Source organism: Megalopta genalis, chromosome 12 (genome assembly GCF_051020955.1).
Source record: "Megalopta genalis isolate 19385.01 chromosome 12, iyMegGena1_principal, whole genome shotgun sequence".
In the NCBI taxonomy this organism is placed as follows: Eukaryota; Metazoa; Arthropoda; class Insecta; order Hymenoptera; family Halictidae; genus Megalopta; species Megalopta genalis.
This window is the reverse complement of record NC_135024.1, coordinates 2,781,713-2,801,155: the sequence shown is the minus strand read 5'-3', so window position 1 is coordinate 2,801,155 and position 19,443 is coordinate 2,781,713. Positions and strand designations below refer to the sequence as shown.

The 19,443-nt window shown below is 33.8% G+C and overlaps 3 protein-coding genes across 6 annotated transcripts in view; 2 read left to right on the top strand and 1 right to left on the bottom strand.

The window, feature by feature from the left end:
• The first annotated feature begins 3,223 nt into the window (after positions 1 to 3,223).
• Positions 3,224 to 6,521, top strand: Hsc70-4 (heat shock protein cognate 4). The gene is made up of 3 exons (XM_033485199.2): positions 3,224 to 3,382; positions 3,499 to 3,713; positions 4,643 to 6,521. Exons 2-3 carry the CDS (start codon positions 3,509 to 3,511, stop codon positions 6,379 to 6,381), a joined length of 1,944 nt encoding a protein of 647 aa, XP_033341090.1. The 5' UTR covers positions 3,224 to 3,382; positions 3,499 to 3,508; the 3' UTR covers positions 6,382 to 6,521.
• A 601-nt stretch (positions 6,522 to 7,122) lies between these two features.
• Positions 7,123 to 12,497, bottom strand: LOC117229039 (E3 ubiquitin-protein ligase RNF10). 4 transcript variants are annotated; one of them, XR_013034584.1, is made up of 13 exons: positions 12,105 to 12,497; positions 10,677 to 10,852; positions 10,383 to 10,609; positions 10,208 to 10,298; positions 9,951 to 10,135; positions 9,677 to 9,869; positions 9,469 to 9,603; positions 9,177 to 9,399; positions 8,854 to 9,105; positions 8,601 to 8,775; positions 8,458 to 8,494; positions 8,144 to 8,298; positions 7,801 to 8,037 (listed from the first exon to the last, which is right to left on the bottom strand). XR_013034584.1 is itself a non-coding variant. In XM_033485196.2 (12 exons), the coding sequence occupies exons 1-12, from the start codon at positions 12,172 to 12,174 to the stop codon at positions 7,366 to 7,368; spliced, it is 2,145 nt and encodes a 714-aa protein (XP_033341087.2). In that variant the 5' UTR covers positions 12,175 to 12,497; the 3' UTR covers positions 7,123 to 7,365. The 4 variants fall into 4 exon arrangements, 2 of the variants coding, with proteins under 2 accessions (XP_033341087.2, XP_033341089.2); XM_033485196.2 differs by lacking the exons at positions 8,144 to 8,298; positions 8,458 to 8,494 and adding an exon at positions 7,123 to 7,454 and having other exon boundaries at positions 7,596 to 7,924; XR_013034583.1 differs by lacking the exon at positions 8,458 to 8,494.
• Positions 12,498 to 14,074: 1,577 nt separating this feature from the next.
• DAT (Sodium-dependent dopamine transporter) overlaps positions 14,075 to 19,443 on the top strand; it is a 33,870-nt gene continuing 28,501 nt past the window's right edge. The window contains exon 1 of the mRNA XM_033484834.2: positions 14,075 to 14,652. The gene's annotated coding sequence lies outside the window, so the exon portion shown is untranslated. The remainder of the gene's footprint in view (positions 14,653 to 19,443) is intronic.

Genomic DNA, 19,443 nt, shown 5'->3' with positions numbered 1-19,443 from the left:
GTAATATGCAAATGTTTGAGGAATACCATTTACTATTTACGTCATAAATGCTCAACATTGACCTGTGAAAAGTTTTTAATTTCTCATACTTTTATCTTGTAATTCCCTTATGACGCAAAGCCAAGATTTTATTGAATGTATCCATCGGTACATTTTGCATACTTATTTCATCGTTTCAATTTAAAAACTTTATATATAATAGTATTTTCAATTTTTCATATCTAGTATTTTCTATCATGAATAATATGTTAGCAAACAATCAGCAAGGAATTATTTTCATAAAAATGTGCGCGTTTTGTGCTTTATGATTGGCATTATTTTTCTGATTTCAAAATTTCTACGAATATGAATATCTTGAATATCGATAATGCGAGTACCTACCGTCGGTATGGACTAAATCTTTCCAGAGTATACTCTCGAATAATTCGAAAGAAGCAATAAATATTTACACTCAATGTTAGCAATAATACTATACTGTATATTTCCTGAAAATTGCATTTCACGTGTTGTATTACAACGAGATACAGTAGACATTTTTTGTTTGAAGATTTATTTTTGTATAATAATATCTTGATACTAGAACATTCTATCATCTAAAAATTTCATTCTCAATAAATATTCCGGTATTCCGTTGTAATTGTAATTAACAGAAGTCCTAGAATCAATTCTTTCATCGTAGAATATACTTTTGCATCTCTTAACTGAATTATAATATATTATCTTTATAATATACACGAGACAGTGACTGCAAAACACATGAAATGCCTTACAAACTTGTTTTAAAACATTAGGGAATAGTACTGGTCAGCCTAGAATACATGTACTGTATGTAAGTAAAAACTCAAGGATGAATTTCAAAATCGAATTTAATCAAGATACGTTTCAACGATCTGCCGTCAGGCAATCGTGATTACTCCCAAGGTTATTCTAAAAGATCTAAATGCAGTTGAAAAAGTAAACTTGACATTTCAAGTCATGTACAAGATGAATCACATTTCGTCTAAAATGTTTATTGAAACTTGTACATATTGTACATGTACATATGGATACGAAATTAAGAATAAAATAATTTTCAATTCCTGTTTCAATTCGAGTAATATCTGATATAATTAAAGCATTTGCGTCAGCGAATACAATACTAATCATGCAATTTACCAGGAATGCTGCAGTTGTATCATGACATCGCTGATCTTTTGAATTTTTCCGTTAAGCTATACAACGATGACAAGGCTGAACAATGACTGTCACCTCAGAATATCGAAATGCATAAATGCCTTGCAAAAACTAAAGTTTACATTTATCGATTATTACATTAAAACTAATTTAATTTAATTTTTAAAAAATTGTGTCGAATTACGTTAATTCCATCTGCTATGGTCTTACATCGAAAAACTTCAATAAAGTCATAGGAATGATAACAAAATTTTGTATCTCTATACTCATCGACGATGGTCAATTGAGCGGAAATAACTCCTTAAACCAATTGTTGCGCAGAGTTGTTTCACGAATACGATCACTAAACTAGAGACATTTACGCAAATTCACATTTTCAGAAATTAATACAAGAGAAATGATGATGGAAATAATCTACACATAAACTGGATTTACAGTAAGAACTCCTTAAAAACTAACACAACTGTAATAAGTAATTTATAGTTCGCCGATCAATGCTGTGAGACAGCTAACGTGTCGAACAGTTGTACAGAAGCAGCTGGACTGTACTGGGACATGCTGGAAGTTTCTGTATAGTAGCTCGGAAACTTTACTGCAATGCTATCGTCATCGATTTCCTACACCATCTTTTGCTGCATGACTACATATTCTTCGTAACAGTCCAATTGCATGATTTAATTACAACGGTAAACATAAAATCATTTTAAAAATGATTAACTGTACGAACTAACCTACAAACTTTTGATTGCTTAAAAAAAAAAAATTGTAGCATTCGCAATATGTATAGAGAATCTAACATATATAAAACGTGCACAATTATATACAACATATTTTTAATCGATGTTAATTTGATTTGCTAAATGTAATTATAATAACGCTATTATTAATTATACTCATTTCAAAATATGTACACAATATGCAATTCTTTTTACCAGTATTCTTACAATATATACCAGTCTTATTGAAACAGAGTAGAATTTAAAATATCTTATAGATTTTGCGTATGTATGATTCATACGTCACAATACGTATGGGTCGAATGTATGCATGCATATACATATGTATGCGTCATAATGCGTGACGCAAGACTGAATCTCAAGAAGTCAATGAATTTTTGCTACAATGAAGCTCAGGTTACTTGTAATATAATTCGAGATACCGTGTGAGAATTTTCAATAGCCTCTTTCTCATAATTTCATTCGAATTTGAACCTTGTTGTAACGAAAATTTGAATGCTGACATGTTTTACATTATCATAATGTACATATGATTTTGGTAACAAATTCAAGTTCATGGTCAAACTTCGTCGATATAAGCTATGGAACTGAAACATTTTACACAGGTTCTTCATGAAAAAGATCTTCATATTTTTATGACGAGTCTATCGAAATTCAATTTAAGCATAATATTCAAATAATTCTAATATTTACAGTCCAGGTAGACCACTTCTGAAACAAGATTTACATATTCCTTCATGTAATATTAATTTGATTAATTTGATTTTTTTTCGAATAAAAATGCAACAATCCACATTTCATAAAATGCTGGAACGATTAACACGTGCTCGTAATTCATTGTCAGTAAGCTCGGTAGAAAATTAATTAGGTAAGCCATAAAGTCTCGGACGTCAATGAAATGAGGTGTCCTTGAATACAGTCGATCCAGAATCCAATGTAAATGTAAACTACATAAACGTTCGTGGATGTGGCCATGTTCGGTACCTTCTAGAATTAGTGTATTTCTCCACTTTTCCAGCGTTCTCTAACTTCTACTTCCGGGTCGTCTGCCGTTCCAGCCGGAAATGATTCTGAAAATTAACTTTACAAATTCATTAATCCCAAAAATGCATATTCATGACATTATGAAACTATTTTTGTGGCGAAGGGGGGAAGGTAAATACGAAATATTTACGCTATCTAGAGGATATTTTGGCTGGTCGATAAACGGCTGAAATTTCACAGTTGATTCACGTAGTTCGCGCCATCACCAATAGCTATCGTTGAATTAGATCCACCAATAAGATCTGCTGAAACTGGCATCTGATTGGTTCTTGTAGCGAGGGAGTGGGAAGAACATTCTAGACGCGTCCTCTGGAAAAGTGATATACACGGAAGCACGGTGCGGTCTCTTCACTCACGTTGCGAATCGTCGAACGAAGAACTTCTTCACTTTCCTACAAGAAGGAACTTGTATAAGCGCATAAAGAAAGGTGTGTATACGTTTTCCTTAGGTGATAACGGACGCGCTACGTTGCAGAATCTTCTATCGCTGGCAGTCTGATTTTGAAAATTATTTAAAGAACATTGTTTCCTTTTGTTTTTATAGAAAAGCAAAGATGGCCAAAGCACCCGCAGTCGGTATTGATCTTGGCACCACCTACTCCTGTGTTGGCGTTTTCCAGCATGGAAAAGTAGAAATCATCGCCAATGACCAAGGAAACCGAACAACACCCAGCTATGTGGCATTCACAGACACCGAACGGTTAATCGGTGATGCCGCCAAAAACCAAGTTGCTATGAACCCCAACAACACAATCTTCGGTAAGTATTTTCTAGCTAACTGTTGATCGCATCGGTGATTTTCTGAGAAGCTCTCTTCTACTGATTCTATATCTTATCTAGTTCGTGAGACGTACTTTTTCAGGTGCTTCGATCATGCCTACCTTTGAAAATCGTAATCGGACATTTTACTGGAAATTTTATACGTATCGATTTTCCAGCAAATATTTATTTGAATTTGGAACTAATGAAATATTTTGTTTCAATGTGTATAAACATGACTAAATATTCTCTTGCGAGATAATTTGTTGTCAAGCATATTAAATTCATTGAAATTCCATATAATTTCAGTTTTTTAAGTACAATTCCAGTATTACGAGGTTCATAAAGATCGTAGGTTTTTTCCATTAATTTACGTGTAATTTCAATGATGTTTGAGAAAAACGCGCAGTCAAAGGTTAACGTAATATTGGAAGCAGAGAAGTAGGCGTGGAAATTGACTGAAAGGTTAATCCATAATGCTACTCTATATATGTTAACCTCATGGCGTTATGGTTAGGGTCATGGCTCCTAGGGGACGCCTGTTTAGCACCTTATTAGGTCATCTTTGCAGTAGCGAGTGGCCTCGATATTTTTTGGGCATATTTAAATTTTTATTTAAAATATTAATCGTATCAAATAATAATAAAAACTTAAAAGTGAAGCACAATAAATTGAAAAATTGCGGAAGTTATAACTTTGTTGTTACATCCGCTAATTTGTTACATTGTAGAAGTCGTTAATTTTGCATAAAATTATTCCATTCAAATTTTAAAAATAAATTTTACCCAAATTTTTAAATAATGTGAGATTTTAAGAGACAATTGTAATCGTTTATCTAACAAAGTAATTATTTTTTAAATTTATAGAATTAACAATAAATATAATTTTTGGTATTCTATAACTAATTTTACTTTTTCATTTTTTTTTAGATGCTAAACGTCTTATTGGACGTCGGTTCGATGATAGCACAGTTCAAGCTGATATGAAACATTGGCCTTTCACTATTGTAAATGATGATGGCAAACCTAAGATTCAGGTACAATACAAAGGAGAGATGAAGACCTTCTTCCCTGAAGAAGTTAGTTCAATGGTTTTGGTAAAGATGAAGGATACTGCTGAGGCATACCTTGGAAAGACCGTCACCAATGCCGTTATCACTGTACCTGCTTACTTCAACGACTCGCAGCGTCAGGCAACCAAGGACGCTGGTACCATCTCTGGCTTGAACGTTTTACGTATCATCAACGAGCCGACCGCTGCCGCCATTGCTTACGGCTTGGACAAGAAAGCCACTGGCGAGCGTAACGTCCTAATCTTTGATCTTGGTGGTGGCACTTTCGATGTGTCTATTTTGACCATTGAAGATGGCATATTTGAGGTCAAGTCCACAGCAGGAGACACTCATCTTGGTGGTGAAGATTTTGATAACCGTATGGTTAATCACTTCGTCCAGGAGTTCAAGCGTAAATACAAGAAGGACCTGACTGCTAACAAGCGTTCTCTCCGCCGTCTTAGGACTGCTTGTGAACGCGCGAAGCGTACTTTGTCTTCATCTACTCAAGCAAGTATTGAGATTGATTCCCTCTATGAGGGAATTGATTTCTATACTTCGATCACCAGGGCTCGTTTTGAGGAGCTTTGCGCTGATCTCTTTAGAGGAACGCTAGAACCGGTCGAAAAATCGCTGCGTGATGCTAAGATGGACAAGGCTCAAATTCACGACATCGTCTTGGTTGGTGGATCCACCCGTATTCCAAAGATTCAGAAGCTGTTGCAAGACTTCTTCAATGGCAAGGAGCTAAACAAATCCATCAATCCTGATGAGGCTGTAGCTTACGGAGCTGCTGTACAAGCTGCCATTTTGCATGGTGACAAATCGGAGGCAGTACAAGACTTGCTGCTTCTCGACGTTACACCTTTGTCCCTTGGTATCGAAACTGCTGGCGGTGTCATGACTGCACTCATCAAGAGGAATACGACCATCCCAACCAAACAGACTCAAACCTTCACTACCTACGCTGATAACCAACCTGGTGTATTGATCCAAGTCTACGAAGGAGAACGAGCCTTGACAAAGGATAACAATCTTTTAGGTAAATTCGAACTCAGTGGAATCCCACCAGCACCCCGCGGTGTTCCCCAAATCGAAGTCACCTTTGACATCGACGCTAACGGTATCCTAAACGTCTCTGCTGTGGACAAGTCTACTGGTAAGGAGAACAAGATCACCATCACCAATGACAAGGGCCGACTTAGCAAAGAGGAGATTGAAAGAATGGTTAATGAAGCAGAGAAATATCGTACAGAAGATGACAAACAGAAGGAACGCATCTCTGTTAAGAACAGCCTTGAATCTTACTGTTTCAACATGAGAAGTACAGTGGAAGACGAGAAATTGAAGGACAAGATCAGCGAAAGTGACAAACAAATGGTACTGGACAAATGCAACGAGATCATCAAGTGGCTTGATGCCAACCAACTGGCTGACAAGGAAGAATTCGAACACAAACAAAAGGAATTGGAAGCCGTCTACAATCCAATTGTCACGAAACTGTACCAAGGAGGTGGAATGCCTGGTGGCATGCCCAATGCACCCGGTGGAATGCCAGGTGGTGCTCCTCCCACTGGTGGTGCATCTGGCGGACCTACCATCGAGGAAGTCGATTAATTTTCACACATTACCATTGAAAATGTAATAAATTATTTTGCGAACATAGAGAATCAACTGTTCATTTTCAAAATCAATTGTTGATCTTTTATGTACACAAAATTTCGACTAAAAATAAAATGAATTACGTAAAACTTGAATGACTTCAATTATTACTTCCCAAGTAGGATTTGTAGCAAATTACAATTCTGGAAAATATTATAACGATCTTTAGATAAAGTTATATTCTTTTTGTCTTTATAAATCTCTCTCACAAACGTTTAAAATTCAGTCACGAATAAACCTTTATAAAATAGGCAACTTTCGTTTAAAGTAAAATGAATAACTTTTGTTAAATTCACTCATAATTTTGAAGGAAGCAATGTTAAAATTTGTATTGAGTTTTCGCAGTATATAGGGTGTTTCGGACAGAAGTTATATGATTTTAAGGGGGGCATATTGTGCGCCATCTATTTGATCTAGTGGTAATCTTGAAAAAATCTATAAGATCAGTTTTCGAATTTTTAAATTACGTATCATAGGGCCATCAAAGGCGTTTTGAAAACACTATTTAAATGTAATTTTCGCATAATTCATTAACAAAATATAAACAAGTTAATATAAAGGCCAAATGCGTTGCGTCGGTAACATTACAAAAATGCCTACGTAGAGTACTTAATAAATTACCTATAAAACACAGTTTTATCATTACTCTAGGATACTTATGTAGGATTCCTTGGTTAATATAAAAACCACTAGAACTTTTTCATGAAACAAAATTTTATTTGCAAGCGCAAAGGGCTGCTACGAAAAACATTTTTTGGTAATCAATAATACAATGACTGAAATTGGACAGGCGTGCAATGAGACACTGTAAGATTGTAATCTGTACTAGAACTGGATTAATTTTCTAAAATATACCCAAAAATTCTAAAATATTGTAAAGGGAAAATCTTTGACAAAATTCAAATGTATGAACGTAAAATATAAGCATTAGGGCAAAAATTAAGATGTGTGTGCCATAGTAGTTGCGGACAATAGGGTCGATTTCCCTTTCTTCTTCTTCTTCTTTCTTCCACCATCCTTCTTACCCTCTGAAAAATAGAAGTAAAATTATTATTATTGCAAGTAAATGGATTTATTAAAACACATTAAAGCGGAGTCTTCATTATAAATTTTGGCTTGTTTCGTACTTGCGATGAATAATTTTATAGTTATGAAGTCATTACACTTGCCTAGTAACTTTGTTTGCTCTAATGCGACTGCCAAAGCATCGCCTAATCTTTGACTTGGTGGTGAGGCATGCTCTTCTTCATCCGTAGAAAATGAGTGAGCAGACACAATCGAATTTGATTTTACGTTAGCAGAAGTTGCAGAGGGCCACGCAACTGGAGATTTTAAGCGCGTGCCGGTGTTCCTTAACATTTCCGCGAATGATGGTCCCTGTTCATGTGCGGTATTGTCGGCTTTGCTGTTACGAACAATTTCGTCAAATGTACTCAATGATGGACTGCTAGCTATGCTCGAAGTTCTTGTTGATTCCAGCGGAGATGGAACAGTTTCCCTGTATGAACATTATTTGTCATAGTCTATACTATCTTGACAAATTTTAATAAATCATTCAGTCTGAATGTAAAATGTTTGTGTGTTGTATAAATGCATGAAAATGCTGATGATCTGAAAAAATATTACACGTTTTCTTAGAGGCTTTCAAAACATTAAATTCTGTAGAAAATAATTAACGATCTTTTTTTCTTTGAATTTATATAAAATTAGTACATACCACAGCATCGTTATAAATGTTTATATTTGTCCTTATTCTAGGGAATTTGGAGAAACCACTTTTATAGTGTCCTTTTTTAGTGTCATAAAGTAAAAGTAAAGTGTACCTCTTTTATAGCGTCATAAAGAATTTATGGATAGATTGATTGAAATTTTCTTAAAAATTCAATTGGTCAAATTATTGAAAGTAGAGAACAAAATCTATTATTTCATGTGACATATATACTTAACGTGTTCAATAGATTACATATATAAATATAAATATCATACACATTTTTTTTTTTATGAATCATTGTGATGTAAATAATGCATTACCTCACTACAATTTTAAAATCTTCAGGAAGTGAAAACACTATAATGAAATGAATGTTGAAGTAATAGAAATTCTGTCAGGATAATTTAGATACGTACGTATCAATGTAGTATTATAATTGTAATATATAATAAAATATACATACTCAGAAAATAATAATTCTGGTTGCCACTGTGGAAAATGTCTTTGTGAATCGATGTGGACATTTGGTCTTGGAAATTTTCCCATTCGCTTATTTTGCTCCTCTGTGATCTTCTTCTCTCTCTTTCTTTCTTCTCGTTCTCGCTGTTTCCTGACCCTGTGTCTCTCTGCCAGTTGATCTGGAAAATATTTCAACGTGGATTATTTTATAGATAAAAAGTAAAACAAATTTTTCTTATAAAATAGATGAAAATTACTTTGAAATGATGTAAGGACCTCTTCTGATAAAATCGGTGGTTTCAAATCGATTTCTGCTATTTCAATTTGGCAAGTAAGAGGTAAATGACACAAATACCTCAGTCTACGTCTTAGATCATCGGTGAGACTTCCACTCTCTTTCTCCAAGAGTTTTCCCTTTATTGAATGAGGAGAATTTTCAAGACTGCCATACTGCCTTTCCAACATTTTTACATTCATTGCGTGAAGATACAAATGTTGTCCGTCATCCGCTAAAAATTTAAAAATAAAGTTCTTATAAGTATAAAAAGAGATATAATAAAAATATTTTGTGTTTACAAACCTTGATAGAAGTAAAAAAATTTTTTTACGCCTGAAGGTGACTGAGAAATGTTTGAATTGCCTACTATTTTGGAATTTTCTTCATCATCATTTATTATTTCTTTTTTGTTAACCATATTGCTGGTTTCTTCATGATTTTCTAATTCCCGTTGAGCTGGTTGCTCGTTTTCGATGATATTCTCCTTTTCTTGTGTTATTGCATCCACTTCTGATTTTGATTTTATCTGCAACCAAAAATGTTATTTTCCACGTTGTAAATAATGCAATAGGTTTTAATTAGGTAATTATATTACCTCATTTAATAATTCTTCTTCTCTTTTTGAAAGTTCATTAAGTGCTTGTTCGATGTAGCAATTTTCTGGTGAATGAGGATTATCTAACATTTCTAGTTTCAGTTGTACCCGTTCGCATTCAATAATATTCATTATCTAAATAATATTATCAGGACATTAAAGTTTTAAAAATTACGTGTTTTAATCACCAAAAATTATAAGTACTTACGACATCTGTATTTGCAATAAGGAGTTTTGAGTACACCTCGTGGCTGATGGTCTCTGCAGCGGAGAAAAAATTTGTTGGATTTTGAGTTGTAGAACCAACGGGAACGGCGAGCATGGATCCTTTTTCGCGACGCATTAAACGTAAAGTAACAATATCTCCTATATTCAGTGTGCTCTGTATGATTTCTGTGACACTAAAAATGATAATAAAAGAATTTTAAAAACTTTCATTTTCCGACCTTCTAACTACTTTTTTAGTTTTTCACTGAAATTACCTTTTCAAATCGGATTTTTGAATTAATTCGTAACAAATAGGACATTTACTCCAAGGCTTGCAAGAAAGCGATAAATAATGGAGAATACAAGGCCAACAATAAACATGACCACAAAGTGTCATTTTTCCAGCAACTGGTGTACATAAACAAATGGGGCATGACAAACTTTCAGGACGATGAACTATCTGAAATAAAAATGTTATTTTAAATATTATTATTAATTTCAAGAAGTTCTGAGAATATCATTTATAATTTACAATTTGTTCTACTAGTTTCCAGTCAACTAGAGTATCAGGATCAGTCAGATGAGATAAATAATTTCCATTGGCAGTCACAACAAATTGGTAGCTAAAGGGAAGATAATATTTATATTTATATAAAACTATAAAATTTCAATAAATTCAGGTGCATTTGTTTGTAACATCATTTCACCTGGCTTGTAAATACTGTTCTTTGTTGTATTTATGTCGCTGGACTGGTGGAAGCCACCTATTACTGTTGCGCGAGTAACCCTTTGTAGATTTCCCATTACTCCATACACCTGAACCACTTTGCATTTCACGTGGTTCATAATGAAAATTCAGCAAGTGATTCAAATTCTGCTTTTTACTTCCATGGACCACTACTGAGCCAGGCTCAGCTACTTCTGTTTGCACTACCTAGAACAAATTGTGAAATTTAATTGAACTATAATTGAGTTTGAAATATTAAAATCTGAATAAAAACCTTGGTATCCTCCTTTGCACTGCCATGATATTGTCCTTTAGGTTTTGGTCTCTTATCAAAACTTTTTGTTTTCTGTACATTGCACTTCCTTGGTTGTTCATACTTTGAGAAACTACTGGTAGCAGTTGGTTCACGTCTGCGTGAGGTCTTCGGGAAGAGTTTGTTACTTGTAAAATCTAAAAATCACAATAAAATAAAATTTGCAGTGTATAAATTTTATAGGAACATTAACTATTAAACAGCAATTTTATTTTTGTAGAATCAAGATACATATTGGCATAATTTTTTAAAGCTTGATTTAATTTATGTTTCTTTATATGTCCATATATAAAGAAATCATTTATTAAATATAGGTTTTTAGGAAACATGTGAGTATAACAGTAAATAATTATTTTGACGGAAAATATGAAACATGAGATAAATAATCTATTCTACATTTAATACATGGCATAAATTATTACTTGACAATTTTTATTTATCACAATTAATATTTATGCAGAATATTGGCAAATATGTAAAAATGTATTGCTGAATTTAATAATAATATAGTAATTATATTACATAGTAAAATATAATTTTTAAATAAATTAAAGCTTGTCAACTGCGAATTTGTTTATTGCTATTTTATAAAATTTAGAAATGTAAAAAAAAGTTTTAAACTTATTGCATATAATAGTATCAGATGTTGCGGTTGACTATCATACATATAGAGAGGAACCTTGTTCTTTTATTAGACTTACCTTATATATAGTTATATTATATTTTGCTTTATACTAAGATCATAACTTATATGTCGATATGAGTGGGTTATAATTATTGTGGTATAAGTATTAATGGTATACATGCCAAAATGTTTAAGAGACAAGTCAAGTAAATTCTATAGTTACTTCAGTAAACAAGACACACGTTAGTAAATAATAACACTTCTTGTTTCAAGGACTTTTTTTTCAACTCTCTAACCACAGGTGTCTTCAATACGAAATTACTTGTTTTATCAAACTCATGCTATAATTATTTTGAATTTCAAGAAATATGAAGAGATATTTATATTATATTTGTTTACAATGATGTGTAGCAAAGAAGTATGAATAACTATAATTAGCAATTTTTCAAAGAATATATTAGAGTTAGATTTTTTCCATTGTTTAACATGATTTTAAGAATCTTTTCAAACATTGAAATATTCTTTCTCTTCAATTTAACAAATTTAAACATTGTTTTCCTCTTATTCTATTACTATACAGTAGAACTCGATCCTGCTTAGAATTACAATGTTTTAAATTGAAAATAATTTAACGGGTCAACAGAATATAAAAAGTAATGGAATCATTAAAAGCATTTCATTTCATAATGAAATAAAGCGAATAAAGACGTCAGCAAGAAGATGACGTCCCTATCGGAGCGATCGACTTTCAGATAACGACGCACCTTGAGTTTTTTTTGCATCAGTAGGAGCCCCCTTTGCCGAGGATTGCGAAAATTTTGTGTTCTTTTCCATTTCCGGCACGAATGTGTTCGTGCTGATGTCCAGCGTAAATGAGGCTTTCGTCTCCTCCGTATGGAGAAACAATGTATTTCTGCAGGCCCTTCATCTTCTTCAATAAGCCATGTTTTTTCAGCGTCAAATATGGAGAAAATATCCTCGAGTAGCCGATGATCGACGCCCGATGAAACGGTAGTACGATAACCACGGACACGTCCTTCAACAGAGCAAAAGCTCTGTCTCGTTGTTTCGTCGTAAACGACGATAAAATCGTCTTCTGGCTCAACGGCCGAAAGCGGTCGCGATCTCGTCGCTATGATGGCGACGAAACTAATGACTTGCGCAACCGGAAGTAAAGAGTAATACTAGAATTGACCATACTAGTAACCTGAACGTTTAGAAAATTACTTGCCATCGTAAATATGTTCTTCTCATAAATTTTATTCAAACGTATGCAAGGGAAAATAATATAAAAGCTTAAAAAAAAAATATAAAACATGTCTATATATTATTAACTGTTGTTAATTTTGTTCAGCAGTTTCAGTGTTTTGCCACAACGTATCATGGCGCTGTACAGGCCGTCAAAGAAAGCGTGGCAAATTTGAAGTGTTTTATGGTAGAAATTTATATAGTCCAGAAATGTTTACCTTTTAAATTAGTGCTAAAGGGTCGAGCTTCGCGACAGAGCTATTCACGTGGTCTAATTTGAAGTTATAACAATATTTATTCCATTATATATTTATAAATACAAATATGGATTTCAATAATGATTGTATTATGCTTTTTTAGTTTTGTTAATTGCGAAAAAGGACATTATCTTTTAAAATCAATATCATCTATTGCGGAGTATTCTGTACTATGTATACAACAATGGGGCGTGTATCATTTTAGTATCACGACCGACATTACCGGTGGTTCACAAAATCGAATTTGTTAGTAGGAATCGAGTATTCCATGTACTTCATTTTTACTAGGAGTGTTTATTGAGAACGCAAACGCAATATAGCTAAATATAATATATTAGTGATAATAAATGCATGTGACAAATGCAATGTATGAATTATCATATAGTATGTACGATTACCATATGATATTATTCACAATTCTAAAATGTGAGTTTCCTTACATTGTAATTAAATTTCTGCAAGTCTACCACTTTATTTGAGTATAAACGGTTGGATACCGAGAGATTTATTTATGTAATGACGATATTTTTAAGAAAATTATTTACAACGAAAATTTGTTACATTCTTTTGTTACTATTTCAAGTTCTCATGATTTGACGATTTCTTTTATGTTAATTATAATTATATATTTATTATATATTTACTGATAATATTGTATATTCTTAACCTTGTTAGTAAATTTAGTCACGTTATACATTGGTAATTGTTTATGCAGTTTAACATCTACAGCATTGATTGTTGTGCTACCGTTAACCGAATAATAAAAATGAATTTTTCTTTAGTGACATAACGAATGAACTTCATTAGTCTTGCACTACTGTGTTCGCTTAATTATATTTGCGTAGGTCTTGTAAAAATCAGCAACAACAAAACGGATCAGTGTCTCCACGTGCTGTTACAAATGTAAAGGTGCCTTTAATCAAAGATAAATGAAATACTATAACAAAGACAACGTTCCTGTCAACACGTTACTGTTTCTTCTTTGTTACCTAAAAGATTGTACTTCATGAGATTTTCACGGTTCGATAACCGACGCATCAACTACAAAGCATTTCCATCGAAAGATTGTGGTATCGTGCATCTTGAACGCACGAAGACACGCTGCGCGCGCCTTTCCGGTGAGCGCAGAATTCGGGGCGTGCGATTGGCCGCCGTTTTCCTGTCACGTGGCTCGCGTGGGGTCATGTGACCGCGCCGCGTATATACATTCGGCCGCCGGCAAAGTTCCACACTCACTCTTTCGAACCTTTCCGACGCGGTTCCCTTTTCGAATTGGTGCGCCGATCTTCTGGATGGTTCGTCGTCGCGGCCGATGCACGATTTCTCCCCGGAAAACTATTCGCGGGAGGAACGGCACACCATTGGCTACCGCGACGATGGCCCTCGCAGGTTAACTTTGAAACGGTTCCGAGGGGAAAAAAAAAGCGCGCGCGTAAATGACAGCAACAAGTAAGCTCGAACGAGATCGAACGACCCGCCGCTCGATAATGCTACGGACACTGTAAAAAGGACACGCGAGGTGTTGGCCGAGCGGCGATTTAATCCCGGGGATAAAGTTTAGAGCCGGTGCGGTCTCTCGCTGGGAACCATTTTTCACGCGTAAAAAAAAGCAGCACCGTTCTGTGAGCTGCCAGTGACGCGGGAATGGGTCTGACAGACTCGAGTTTCGAGGCACTTTTGACCCTGTGGCGGGTTCACGTCGAGGGAGTTCTGTGGACCGAAGGGGTCCGCGGTCAGTGTCGCGGTGTCTTGCCCAGTCGTAACATCGCCGGTCTGATTCGTTAATTCTTCGGGACCTGTTCCATCGGTAAGTCATAGAGAACCTAACCATCGGATCACTTTAGAATATCGTACTCCGTTGGAGAACGTGACGCTCCGCCACCGACTATCGCAAATAACCTAACCGGAAGTCGGGAACTTATAATCTATTACTGGGGGTTTAAGGCGGTCGAATTGAATTTTAGAGAATAGACGAAATTCTTTCATAAATGTCCAAATGTTGATACGCGAATTGTGAAATTAGTAATTAAGATTGTACAGATTATTTACAGTTTAATCAAATTTTATAAAATTAGTAGCTGTCTTCTGATTCAGTATTCTCAGATTCTTCAACTTACGTTGATCTGCAAATCATCTAAAATTCTTGATTTAATTGAATTTCCCCCTCATATCTGTAAGGATGTATACCTAACCCTTTGTCAGAAGTTTACGGTTACAATGATAGAAAGTTTTTCGATTGCAATAATTCCTTAGAAGGAAAGGAAAAATTATATTTATTGTGTGCCTTTTATTTCAATGCTTAAATATCGAAGTCAGACTCGTGAAAGTACGGCAAGTGGTTAAATAAATTTTTAAGAAGAAAAAAACTTCTTAATTGTTAACTAAAGTTATGTATGCTTTTGTTCAAATCCTTCATGTTCAAGGTATAACGAACACTATTTAACACTCGTCAAAAAATAATTTTGTATATAGTATAATAAAATAATGTTGAACAAATGACTTGATTTTCTAGTAATTAGGTTGTGAGGTATATTTGTTTCAATTAGGGTAGTGGAGATGGTTACTGTAGGATGACCAATTACTGTGCCTTTGGTTTGTTTTCGGACATAATTAACTTTATATTTGTCGAATAAGACACATTACATTTATTAAAATAAAAAATAAAAAAATTGAATATGTCTTATTTGATAAATATAAAGATATGTCCGAAAACAAACCAAAAGCACAGCAATTGGTCACCCCACAGTAACTGGCTCCATTACGCTAATGTTCTATCGATTTTTTCGGGAATTAATGTTTATATTTATATAGTTTATTTATCGATTAATGGTATCGCCAAACGATTAGTTGAAAATAGGACAACAATTTTTCGATTTTTGTCCACAGCAGGTCATACCGTGCGACAATTCAACGGGTGTTTCGCACTAGAACTAATGGACTCGTCAAAATGACAGGCTTTAGACTTTACAATTATTATCGAGATTCTAGAGACGCTCTATTTATTCGTGGCTATAATACATGAGAAATTATGTAAAATCTGAGTAAATGTCATTTTTCTATTTTTATTTTCCAGAATTATGTGATTGAAATCATTGGTCATTTTTTCGTACCATTTGAATACTTTTTTTGTAATTGCACAAATATTACTAGATCGCAGATCTTACGCCTAATTGAATTTATTGTTCTTCTATTCTACTAATATCATTGTTATTATTTGTATTTTTCTTTGGTTTATCTGTATGATGTTTTATTTCTTCTTTCTTTCTCTTCTTATTTCTCTCATCGTTGCTATTCCTCAGCAACTGTACAATTATTGCGACATTTATTAAACATTATTGATTATTATCATCGTGGTTACTAAATTAATTTTGGATAATATGTTTCTCCTTGATTTTTGTTACTAAAATGTTTCCAAAAATCCGTATCTTATCATACCATAATTAAAATAGTTAATAAGGGAGCGTTTATGTTGCGCAAACGGTGCAGAATAAAATTGGTAAATATAGGGTATGAAAAGAAATTACTCGGCTAATACAGAGAACGGGGCACAGCTGCAAGCTGTTTTTAATTGAACGTTAATTAAAAATTGAATAGCCTCGAGATATGCTGTCTAGCTGTGGAATAATCCGCGGACAATTTAGTACGATTTAAGATAATTTGCATCAGTTTAGGATAATTTACTTAATCAACGAATAAAAAAGCCAACCGACCGTCGAATTGGCTTTATGTTTAAACATTAATTCGCATTAAACAATTAATATTAATTTTCGAAGTTATATAAATTATATCAGACAATATTTCCCTGCTTCGCAACAACTGTACTACTTTGAAATGATTCATTATTTTTAATTCATTTTTAGATTCATTAGTTTAAATTGATACAAAAAACGGCACTGATATAAATATAAAAAGTAGCATGTCGCATATCATAAAATAAATATATCATCGGTAATAAAATTACATATTTCTTTTCATCGACATACTTGCTGCATTATAAATAGTTGTTGGCATAATGTAAGCACACGAGCATATATTGTACACAGAATTGCAGAATCATACGGTGTCTATAAAAATTCAGTGTATTAAAACCATTGACTCCCTACGCTGTCTCCTCGGTATCACTGTAAAAGGATGAACAATTTTCGCATCGAATAACCGAATTATTGATTAAACTCGCGCAACAATAGCGGCCCGTGTAAATCGTAAATGATAAATTGCACGCACGTAGCAATTAAAAACAAAAAGCGGGAAACATGAATGGAGGAATTGCTTGTTAGTCGCACATTCCAAACAATATCTTCGATACAATAAAACGAACAAAAATTAAACTATGCGTACGAATATCGTTTAATAATAATATACCCGATAGAATGGGTAAAACGTACACGGCTGTGGCCATTAGTTCGTAAATCATTCTTTTCGGATTTTACAAGGATGAGAAAAAAACGTTTTGCGACGAGTTTCGATCGGTACTCTCACTTTTGTTCAAAATTGGCAAAGAGGACAAAAGGGTGTCAAAGCAGCCTTTGGGCGAAATATTCAATTCGCTTTTCATTCATTTATGGCTTTTAAAGGTCATTTACCCTGAAAGGTGAAGGAAATTGCTTTATTGTTTAGCACGGTTAAATCGAGGCTCATTATTATACAGGTAATATTAATCTTTTACGCGATATTCGATACAATAACAATTTAAGTCTAATTTCTAATCAGTTTTTACTTGTAGAAAACAGTTTTGATTTTTGTTGTTTGAAACAATTGTGAGCTGTCTTCAAATATGACAGAAAACAATAGGCGTGAAAAATAAGGCAATTTCACATGCGAGCGACTAATAACTTTTAAATAAATCAAACGTTGATAAAAAAAAATCATGATTGTTTAGGGATCGATTATATCAAAGCGATTGTTTCTTAATGCAATGATTCTGGCTTTCCTTATGCTCTTTTTCACGGTCATTTTGTGGTCTCATTGCCAGTTAATATTACAATTCTCAGGTTTCATCGTTTACTCTTTTTCTAGCCTGTACGGTTTATGTAATCCTTGCCAAATACGTAATTCACAGAATGTTGCAAGGATTCGTTACAACATTTCCAAGGAGCGATCAATTTTTTTCACGATGGTCTAGTGGATACTGATACTAAACCTACCAAGCACTAAAAACCGACTGAATGCATAATTTCTTTATAATTTCAACAACTTCAAAGTTAAAAATGAGGAAATGGATATTTTGACCGGCTCGACGTTTTTTATTTCTATTAATCATTAATCTTAGTAATTTTAATAATATTAGTAATATTAAAACGTAATTTATCATCACGTCTATTTATTTATAATAACTGATTTCATATTTCACAAATTCTAGAAACTATAAAAACGTTTTCGTGCGAAATGCTTGACTAAATTGCATTATCGGAGCATGTTTAATACATCAAATTTTACGAACATTTTAACTTTTATGAGGCATTACGCACCAGTTATTATTACTGTTATTCTATTCTAGTCTTTTCAATTCTATTATATTTTATTCTATAGAACGATCGCGTATTAAAATTTTGGTTACTCGAACGGTTTACTTCAGCAGTTTCTTGACATTCTCCATTTTCTTTCTGCACGAAGATCGCTTTTGCTGGAAGCTCTGTGTGTCAGGTATTAGCAAGTCTTGGCTCCCCGTAGACGGTGTTCGATCGCGGATACAGCGGCTCATCTAACGATAAATTAATTAATACTGCAATCTTGTTTGCAGCCTTGCATACCTCGGATCCCCCACCAATACGGTCGCGTTTCCACGAATTTTTGCGTCTTGCACGCGAAACTTTTCTTCCCCCAGTTCCATTTAAATCCCGAGAAACGCGCGTCAGTCGTCTTATAAGCACTCTATTTATATAGAAATATAAAAAAAGAAATATGAAATAGAAATTGTTAATTTTGGAATGACTGACTACGAGTCATCGGGATAAACGAGTTTCTGCTTTCGCTAAATAGATAAGGGTTGAAAAGAAATAAAAGAAAAGAAAATCAAAAGGAAAGAATAGATAAAAAAAAATAAAATAAATGTCTGACTCGATCCAATCAAAGAAGCCATGATAATTATGTTGCAATTTAACTGGATTAATTAATTTCTTCATAAGTTGCGAAATTTTCTGTAAATGCACGGTCTGTAAAAGCGGAGATCGGTGAAAAGACATCAAAACGTGGACCAATTAATAGATCATAATGACGATTTCGGAATGGAAGGCCGGAAACGCTTTGGACCGCGAAGGGTTGACTGAATAATTTTGGACAGAAACAGTTTCGTAGTTGTAGATAATTACTGCCGAGATATCTGACGAAATGTGATTTTAATGAAATCATCTTGTCTTTTTCTATGATAAGTTGCTACTTCTGTTCAACGATTCTTTATTTCACAATTCTCTTTTTGGCAACTTTTTGTATGACGTAGAGGTGCATTCTTCTAAATCTATTTTTAATCGTTTTCCATTCAATCAAAAATCACTGTTACGTTGAAATTCAAACGTGTTCAATGAAATACGTTAAACAATAGCAACACTTGAATTGAAAACAGAACCATTCCTACGGTCTAATATAAATTCAAAGAATTATT